Here is a 10381-nt window from a genome sequence, read left to right as displayed (position 1 = left end):
TCGGTTAAGTTTAGCCGGAGATATTTGACTTTAAAAAACGTCAAATTTTTCATCGGGTTTTGCCGCCCTCCTGGGGTTTTTCCGCCCCCCTGGGGCTTAGCCGCCTCCCTGGGGCTTTGCCACCCACCCTGGGGCTTTGCCGCCCCCCCCTGAGGCCATTTACTGTTTAACCAGGGGCCCTCTGAGGCTAAAGCCAATAATGAGTCCCTCAAGGGATTCCCTTGCAGTTGTTTTTGGGTTTTATTTGGGAGCATTCATTTTTCAATCAAAGCGTAGTAACGCATTTACTTCTTGCACTCTTTAGAGCTCTAAGGCCCAAAACACCAAGTCCTAGTTAGAGGTTGTGGCTTTATATTAAAGGTTGTAACTTTAACATTGTATGTGGCATCAAACGCCAGTAACACTTTCCCGCTTTGCTGGATACCCGTCACTAAAAAGCAGTTATACAGTGACGGTAACCCCCTTACAAACTGAACCACAGAAATTGAAAAGTCTCTTTCCATACACCCTGTATAATCCGGAAATACGCGGTATTTCCTTGACCAATCCCAATTTTTACAATCAGGAAATTCCAACATTAATTTTATTCACATTCGTAATGCCACCAAAGTTGTGATAGTTTTATTGCTAATAAGATAGAGAAAAAATATGTCACAAAAAAAATCGAGGAAAAATTCATATAAATTGGAAGACATTAATTTTATTCACATTCGTAATGCCACCAAAGTTGTGATAGTTTTATTGCTAATAAGATAGAGAAAAAATATGCCACAAAAAAAATCGAGGAAAAATTCATATAAATTGGAAGAGAGAAGTCGCACACCCAAATCAGAGGACAAACATTGATGCAAATTATGTATATTAATACCTACATATTCACGTGTACTAGCTACAGAGAGCAGGTACTAGATACGAATGTTATACAGATTTTTTTTCCTCATTTAACCTTTCATTGTAAGGGCCGTGATCATTTTAACCTCGATCATTTCAACTACTCCTGGTCCCAATTTGTTGAAATAATCGAGTTTCTTCTGAAACCATATGTCAACATGTAGTAAACTACACTAGGGTTTAAACGTGTAAATAAACGTCTTACAATGTTAATTTACTACCGGCAAAGAGTTATGTAAATGAGCATATTGCATTAGTCCATTAGTGGTCTGTGAACAGATTTTTGGCTGCGGCGCATTTATTTTGCTCGTACGAATGTTATACAGATTTTTTTTCCTCATTTAACCTTTCATTGTAAGGGCCGTGATCATTTTAACCTCGATCATTTCAACTACTCCCGGTCCCAATTTGTTGAAATAATCGAGTTTCTACTGTATTATTATTATTATTATTATTTACGTTGGCTGGAGATGATGGTGAGGGTTTAATAATAATGTTTCATCCACTCCGTGATGACGTCAATAAGTATTCGTAATGTTGTAGCATGCCGCTTGCCATGCTATAATATGTCTGACATCTCTCAGATACGAAATACGATCCATCTGGTCGATCAGAGGTTTCTCATACCAGGGGACGTCTCGATTGGGAAAATTTATGCAAAAGGGGACATTATCAAAGGAGTGAGGGTTTAATAATAATGTTTCATCCACTCCGTGATGACGTCAATAAGTATTCGTAATGTTGTAGCATGCCGCTTGCCATGCTATAGTATGTCTGACATCTCTCGGATACGAAATACGGTCCATCTGGTCGATCAGGTTACTCATACCAGGGGACGTCTCGATTGGGAAAATTTATGCAAAAGGGGACATTATCAAAGGATTTTTTTTTTGCCAACTTAGGCTAATAACAACAGACTATAGCGTCGAGCTGGTAGGGCCCGAGGAAGCGGCGATTTCAAACTGCAAAGATTCAGTGAGAGCACTCCTACTTTGTAAGCGCTAGGTCGAGGGTTCGATGTTCTCGATGAGTTTTAATTTTTTTCAATTTCGGGACATAATATATCTCCGTTGTTATAGTTTCCTGTATCAAAAATATTGTGTTAAGCAATTAATGCTTGTCACAAATATTGTTCCATACGAGGAAATGTTCTCGATGAGTTTTTTTTTTTTTTTTTTTTCAATTTCGGGACATACCTAGGTATCTCCGTTGTTATAGTTTCCTGTATCAAAAATAATGTGTTAAGCAATTAATGCTTGTCACAAATGTTGTTCCTTCATAAATTTCAAATGTGTTAAGCAATTAATGCTTGTCACAAATGTTGTTCCTTCATAAATTTCATGACTTGACTTGGACTTGAACCCCATAATGAAATCATAAATACTTAAATGGAGATACGAAAATAGAATGAAAACCTTTTTATGTCCGAAATAGCGTATGAAATTACATGATGTGTTTTCATTTCGGAATGGAAGCATACCTACATAGACATAGCCTTTCAGTCTCCCCGACAAGGTCGACTGCCCTCTGTGACTTCTGTCGTGATATTGTGTATCCTCTTGCTATTGGCATTTACGTGCATGTGGTCAGAACGAAGTTCTGTACAAATTCAATCACTTAATATTTCTTGCTTCACTATGAAGGAAGGAGGAAGGAAGGAAGGAAGGAAGGGAGGAAGGGAAGAAGATGGAAGGAAGAAGGAAGGAAGATGGAAGGAAGGAAGGAAGGGAGGAAGGAAGATGGAAGGAAGGAAGAAAGGAAGAAAAGGAAGGAAGGATGGAAGAAAAGGAAGGAAGAAAGGAAGGAAGGAAGGAAGATGGAAGGAAGGAAGAAAAGGAAGGAAGAAAGGAAGGAAGGAAGATGGAAGGAAGGAAGATGGAAGGAAGGAAGGAAGGAAGATGGAAGGAAGGAAGGGAGGAAGGAAGGAAGGAAGGAAGGGAGGAAGGAAGGATGATGAAGAAGGAAAAGAAGATGAAGGAGGAGAAGAAGAAAAACTTCGCAAATCGAACCTCCTGAAGTGGCCCAAGTTTTAGTTTTCAACTGATATAACGGTTGAAGTTTGGAGTGGAAGTGGAAACAAAGAAATTTGGGACTTGAAGACTTTTTTTAGGTGCTTTAGCCTTGAAGAAGAAGAAGAAGAAGAAGAAGAAGAAGAAGAAGAAGAAGAAGAAGAAGAAGAAGAAGAAGAAGAAGAAAAACTTCGCAAATCGAACCTCCTGAAGTGGCCCAAGTTTTAGTTTTCAACTGATATAACGGTTGAAGTTTGGAGTGGAAGTGGAAACAAAGAAATTTGGGACTTGAAGACTTTCTTTTTAAGGTATTTTAGTTTTCAACTGATATAACGGTTGAAGTTTGGAGTGGAAGTGGAAACAAAGAAATTTGGGACTTGAAGACTTTCTTTTTAAGGTGCTTTAGCCTTGAGTGCCCTTGACCACTAAAGTACTGGAGGTCGCTATTGTTCGAGCAGAATTTAAATATTGTTTGCCGGCTACTTCAGTCTTTTATTTGCCTGTTGGGATAGGGTATTATACCTAGGCCGTACCTTAAGTATTCTATTTGCCGGTACATGATCCTGGAGGTAGCTATTGTTCGAGCAGAATTTAAATATTGTTTGCCGGCTACTTCAGTCTTTTATTTGCCTGTTGGGATAGGGTATTATACGCCGTATCTTAAGTATTCTATTTGCCGGTACATGATCGATGACTGCAAAAATGTAAATGCTGTAAGCTGCAATGCAATCTTTTGTAGAGTTACCAAATCAGTTTTTAGAACCCTTATATTAGGCACCCGTACCAACTCAACTTACCTTTAGCCAATGGTACTCAGGAACTCAACTCAAAAGCGTCTTCAAAAAAGAAAATGCCAAAGGTGGAAGTTGTTACAAAATTAACTAGGTACAATAAATTATTGTCAACAGTGTTGGAGGTACTTATAATCGTATTATATTAAATATTAAATTTAGTGTAATGTTATCTAATAGTAATAGTATGCAATCTTTTGTAGAGTTACCAAATCAGTTTTTAGAACCCTTATATTAGGCACCCGTACCAACTCAACTTACCTTTAGCCAATGGTGCTCAGGAACTCAACAAAAGCTTCTTCAAAAAAGAAAATGCCAAAGGTGGAAATTGTTACAAAATTAACTAGGTACAATAAATTATTGTCAACAGTGTTGGAGGTACTTGTTGTCGTATTAAATTAAATATTAAATTCAGTGTAATGTTATCTAATAGCGTTAGCAGGTAGCCAGTTTACTTTTCTTTTAAAACTTCAATAATATACTATTAAAACTAAAAGTGTTAAAATGTACGTAAAAACAAGACCTATTATTTCAAGGTACAATTAAAATAATAAATAATTAACACCAATTTGCAAAACGATAAACTATTTTAACCAAAAAACATCTGAAATAACAGTAATTTTTCGTAAAAGTAGATATTTCCACAAAGAATTCGCGATTGTTTAGTTTTTTCGTGACGAAAGGTAAATTTTCTCTGACATAGCACCGTTATACGTGTGAGTTATCCTAGCGATAGAAGAATACTGAATGAAATGAAACTTTTTTACTCAACCATCGCGCGTCGCGGCAATGGTTTTGTGATGTGGGATGTATTTCTCAGATTGAAAGAGTTTTTACTTTCCATCACCCCTATGGATACCTTCGTCCTTCTTGTATCACGATGTTTGTATTTACCACAAAACGGGTCATAGACAGAATATCTGATCCAGTAAAACCGCAGCCTTACCTGAGTTTCCAGCTTGAAAGGACTGTGTAGCTGAAATTGTTCTGAAGCTATCTAAAGCTGTGTCCAACCATAGTCGACTGCCGTCGATCGACGGCAGAATCTTTGTTGTCGAGGCAGTGTGGACGGCTCAGTCGACATCGATCGACGGCCGTCGACTATCCTCACGTTAGGACAATAACTGCTCTTGTCCGGAGGGAATGCATCTCACATGTATACAGGTTTTTCTACAAAAGATGGACAAGAACTCTCTCTCTCTCTGGGGTTAAAAGAAAATCCATTGATTGGTTGGTAACAGGGAGTCTCCTTCTCCATTCACTTCCCTAACAACATTTTTGTTTGGGTAATTGTTGGCGATATAACGTTCGCTTCAAAAGGCTTAGCTTACGATATAACCATCAATATTGTTAGGGTTAGATCTTCGGCTATCCTTTTCTTCTCTAAATAGCTCGTACATCACATATATCATCTCTTATACGATCCATGTAGGTGTTCTTCTCTGGTCTCCCACGGTTGACACAATTCTTTTGGTGGCAAAAAACTGATATAATCAGATGGTTTTTCTCTCTCGAAATTATGTACTTGACAAAATTTGAAATCACTTGACATCTTGACAACATTTGAATCTTCCACTTGATAAGGGAAAATTATGGAGATATAGGGCTCTACGATTTCTAAATTGTATCTAGCACAGGAGGTCTCCGACGTAAAATCTACATGATTATGTTAGTCTTCTATCACTATTCCATTTTATCTTGACAAGCCCTTATCACTGTTATCAACTCTTTCAATATTTACATTGTGGTGATGGCATCAGTGGCATTATTTTCTCTAAAAACCCAATTACCATGCTGCAGGCCCGGAATCAAGTTTGGTTAGCAGAGGCTGCCAATTTTTCGTCCAAATTGGACCGATTGCAATACTTTCATTACTTATATAGCTCGCTATACTGTAGTAATAGAAAGTAATAAAGCTCGAAGTGGAGGGTGGCCGAGCCCCGTCGACCCCACGGAGTCTGACGTACAGTAAAGAAGAAAAATGAAGTTCGTCCAAAAATGTCAGGGATACCAGGATCGACACAAGATTCATTAGAGGGAATCGGGATCTCTGGGCAGGGCCTTATTCGGGGACCCGAACCCCCCCTGTGGCGAAAGGACGGCAGTGGAAGCGATTGTGATTAGCTGATTAGCATTTGGGGGATTCACCATCACACAGTTGGGGGAAGATGTTCTCCTGAAGGGTGGTTACTCATAAACTTGGACAGACAGAGAGGAACTTCAGGGTATTACTTTCAAATAACAATAATAGGTAATTTTATTGGCAAAATAACTTATTCAAATGTTACAATGTCTTCTATCAAAATTCTACTACGGCCTTGTCTCTGGGGTTTTGTCCAGTAAAAAGGAATGCCATAGTGCGATACCCACTCGGCCACGGATGTAACTGGTAAGGAACTAAGGAACGTGTAGGATAGTGTTGTAGGATTGATATATCTAGCATAGTGACACATGGGAACGCCGCGCGTGGTTCTTCGGAGGAAATTCCAGCTAAAAAGGTGATATCACCTGTCAATATCTAAGGATATCACAAAGTCCGGTCTTCGATAAGACCCAAGCCGTATTTTCCTTTCCCGATTTCCCCTCTTTGATAGCGCGACCACGTTGGCTGCCACGGGACGCTCTGTATTTTAAATGGTTATCTGAAAGAGGGACCTCTGAGGGAAATTTTGATATTTGTGTGATAGGACAATTCCAAGAATTAAAGAGTCTGTCTCTCATTTAATCGAGATGTTTTCATATATGATGGTCTGTGGGTAAACGTCATAGAATATGCTTCGGCAGCCAACTTGTTGAAGTTGAAAATTCAGATTCCAGAACTGAACCGTTTCGTGTTCCAACCATTTCCCAAAAGGAAAATACACCTTTACTAGCTGACCCCAGCACATGCCAAATTGAAAGGCCCTTCCTGTTCCCTAATTCCCTATGTGACATTTTGGTCTGCTCGTTTGGACGTCAGCAGTAGAATAGAACAATCCAAGTGATCTCCTAGCCGGGGCGGATTTTATCCTGATGGGATAACGTTCGTTCTCGGAACGGCTGGCTTTCTCCTATCCTGTCTTCCTTCTCTCTTCAATTTCGGGACGATAAGACCATAGCAGTTACAGTTCCCTCTGTCAAACCTCTTAAAAAAAAAGAAAAAAGAATGAGGGTTTTGGTTACTTTTACGTTTATCTTTTAAATATTTTTGAAGAATAGGGAAAAAACCAAAAGCAGTTCAAATTCCCTCTTTAAAAACCTTAAAAAAAAAAAAAAAAAAAAAAAAAAAAAAAATCCTAGAACCTATGAGCCAATTGTCTCCGTGCGTCAGAGAATGATTCAAAACGTCCCTACTAATCTGTGTTGATACAAAGTACCTATTTACATTTTGTTTAGTCACTGGCGCTTCTATTGACTCTTCTTCTTATCTGGGGGTTTTCTGATTTTGTTGCCAATTAGTAGATAGGTACCTAGGTTTGCCCCAGGTTAGGCTGCAGTTTTAGCTAACTGTTATGGCTACTTAGTACTTAATTACGCGGAGAAAGATTCTTCCGAGAAAAAGTGAAGTTAAAGCGCTAGGCCGCGGGTTCGATTCCCGCCCGGGGCGGATTTTATCCTGATGGGATATTGTTCGTTCTCGGAACGGCTGGCTTTCTCCGATCCTGTCTTCCTTCTCTCTTCAATTTCGGGACGATAAGACCATAGCAGTTACAGTTCCCTCTGTCAAAACTCTTAAAACAAATTTCCTGACCTAAAATACTCCTATAATAGTATAGGAAAGTGATTGGTGTTTTCGGTCTGATTTTTCGGTGTCAAGTATTTGATGGATTGGTTCCCTGTGAGTTTTCAGCTTACATTTCAACATGGTAAGTGAGGCGATAATGCAATAATGCACGCGTTCCAACACCTAATATAGTAATATAGGTTTTATAGTTTGTACTTAATTACCTACCTATGTAGCGTGAACATACATATATGTAGGTAATTAAGTTCAAACTAAAACCTATATTATAGCGTGAACATATGTAGGTATGTACCTAATCTAAATTTATTGCTCCTCTATCTACAAGGCATATCAACTGGGTAATACTATATATCAATTTCCGATAACTACTTCATTTAACTGTCGGCCTAAGCGAGGCACTAAAATAACGCACGGGGAACACGGGGCAAAATGGCACCTTTAGTGCTTATGAGGTACTAATTAAAAAAAAATAAAAGTCACCCAGATCGTCCCTCGTAAATGAAAGGGGCGTAATTGAGAAGATCGCGATTTTGTGCTCAAATTTTGGCAAATGCGTACAAAAGATGAAATTAATAGGTAAGTTGGTATAAGAAAGAATAATTACTTTATTAGTTCTCCAAATATTACATTTCTTTAAATTGTACGAACTTGATCCGAGTCCGCCGTACTAACTACTGCACCACTGAGGTTGGTCAATGGATAAAATTATTTCGAGTACCTTTAGAGATTTTAATTTTCCATACGTACATAGATCTAGTTTCAGAAAAAAGGTGGGAAAAGCTCATTCAGGTCTTCATTTTAGACCTAAATTTGTTTTTTAGATCTTTTTTTTTTTTTTTTTCTTAAGAGGTTTGACAGAGGGAACTGTAACTGCTAGGGTCTTATCGTCCCGAAATCGAAGAAAGAAGGAAGACAGGATAGGAGGAAAGCCAGAAGATTATCCTATAAGGATAAAATCCGCCCTGGGCGGGAATCGATCCCGCGGCCTAGCGCTTACAAGGCAGACGCGCCACCATCCAAGCTAACTAGGGCTGGCATAAATTCGTTTCTAAAAACACATAAAACACCAAACTTACCGCGTCACGAACACCAAACAGATCACGAAAAAGTACGTCTTCAATGTCTTCATTTTCTTGAACCTACAAAACCTACTTCACTAAGAAAAATTGACAAAAGTCATGCAGTAAATAATACGCCTATAAACCTACTTCACAAAAAAGGAGTCAGTAAAAGACACAGTAGGTAAATCTATACTTCACAAAAAAAGTAAAAAGTCAGTAAGACACAGTAGGTAAATCTATACTTCACAAATAAAGTCAGTAAAAGACACGATTACGTATTATTTATCTATTATGTATTTCGTATTATGCATTAGTTATTCCATCATTATTACCTCTTAATTACGTATTATTTATCTATTATGTATTTCGTATTATTAGTTATTCCATGATCATTATTACTATCTGAAACCTATTATTATTCATGCATTATCATTCTTATCACCCATTATTTCTGTTAGCAGTCCAGGATCTTTGGATCCAAAATTTTTAGCGCCATCTAATCGTTTTCCAAACGGCGCGGAACATCTCCTAATTGTGAGCTCTCTTTCTTAAACAAGGCAAATGGTATTGTATAATTAAATACACACTCAGCTGGTTTTGAATACACATATCAGAAGGGATTGAACCCACGCTCTCCTGTTTACCAGGCGAGCGTCTTGATCACTACACCACCGAGGCAGATGGTGTAGTGGTGGTGCACATAAAATTAGATATTAATCAATTTCAGAATTTTATTGTAGACAGGAGACACGATATATCGACGGAATATTTGTTATTGGCTACAGGCTACAGCTAGGTACATATAGGTATTACATACTACTAACTTACTGAAAATAATAATGTCCCATAATGAAATCATAAATACTTAAATGGAGATACGAAAATAGAATGAAAACCTTTTTATGTCCGAAATAGCGTATGAAATTACATGTGTGTTTTCATTTCGGAATGGAAGCATACCTACATAGACATAGCCTTTCAGTCTCCCCGACAAGGTCGACTGCCCTCAGTGACTTCTGTCGTGATATTGTGTACCCTCTTGCTATTGACATTTACGTGCATGTGGTCAGAACGAAGTTCTGTACAAATTCAATCACTTAAGATTTCTTGCTTCACTATGAAGGAAGGAAGGAAGATGGAAGGAAGGAAGGGAGGAAGGGAAGAAGATGGAAGGGAGGAAGGAAGGAGGAAGGAAGGAACGAAGAAAGGAGGAAGGAAGGAGGAAGGAAGGAAGGAAGAAAAGGAAGGAAGATGGAAGGAAGGAAGGATGGGAGGAAGAAAAGGAAGGATGGAAGGAAGGATTCTTTTTAGTTTTGTCTTGACAGATTTTGGATGTTCCTCTTGATCAATTTCTGCTTGGTATCGGTTTCTGCTTAGTCACTGGCGCTTCTATTGACTCTTCTTCTTATCTGGGGGTTTTCTGATTTATACGTACGTATTTATACGTACGTATTAATAGCAAGAATAACAAAATCAGAAAACCCCCAGATAAGAAGAAGAGTCAATAGAATCAGGATAAAAGAAGAAGAAGAAGAAGAAGAAAACGTACATAAGTACGTACCAAAATAATTTCAGGAACGTTGTTGCGTTCTTCATTTTCTTTCCCATGTAAACAAACTGACTTGTGTTCACAATTTCCCTATCTTTATTAATTTCATATAATTGTATTACAGAGCATTCTATGACGTCAGCATCCATCTTTTTAAATAGAAAATGTGGTTTCTTCTACGTGAATGAAATGAAGAAAGAGTCATTTAATTTGCGTTCAAAGTAAGGTGAGTGTTTCAAATAATGGAAACGGCCATCCAGACCGCTCTTTTCTGGATAGACAAGATATGAGAGATATGCTGGACACTGAAAGCAAGTAAGTAATTCATGCTAGATAGGTCGATAGGTGGAAAAACG

At 38.3% G+C, this 10381-nt stretch overlaps 2 protein-coding genes and 1 long non-coding RNA gene across 6 annotated transcripts in view; 1 reads left to right on the top strand and 2 right to left on the bottom strand.

The window, feature by feature from the left end:
* The window catches only part of LOC113469607, a 47197-nt gene extending 41833 nt beyond the window's left edge, over positions 1-5364 (bottom strand). For 2 of the 4 annotated variants that reach the window (XM_026827452.1, XM_026827453.1), the window contains exon 1: positions 3953-5364. The gene's annotated coding sequence lies outside the window, so the exon portion shown is untranslated. Of the gene's footprint in view, positions 1-3697; positions 3873-3952 lie in introns of those variants that run through there. The other 2 variants (XM_026827451.1, XM_026827454.1) reach the window with 1 other exon arrangement.
* Positions 1-8740, bottom strand: part of LOC103514496 — a 17230-nt gene extending 8490 nt beyond the window's left edge. The window contains exon 1 of the mRNA XM_017446244.1: positions 8492-8740. Coding sequence (XP_017301733.1) covers positions 8492-8544 — 53 coding nt within the window. The 5' untranslated portion in view covers positions 8545-8740. The remainder of the gene's footprint in view (positions 1-8491) is intronic.
* Positions 3021-3691, top strand: LOC113469611. Its single transcript, XR_003392971.1, has 3 exons — positions 3021-3208; positions 3298-3339; positions 3470-3691. It is a non-coding gene; the product is annotated as an uncharacterized LOC113469611 (long non-coding RNA).
* Positions 8741-10381: the final 1641 nt, after the last annotated feature.

Source organism: Diaphorina citri, unplaced genomic scaffold (genome assembly GCF_000475195.1).
Source record: "Diaphorina citri unplaced genomic scaffold, Diaci psyllid genome assembly version 1.1 scaffold1156, whole genome shotgun sequence".
NCBI lineage: Eukaryota > Metazoa > Arthropoda > Insecta > Hemiptera > Psyllidae > Diaphorina > Diaphorina citri.
Note: the sequence above shows the minus strand (reverse complement) of the source record. Positions and strands in the feature narration are given on the sequence as shown.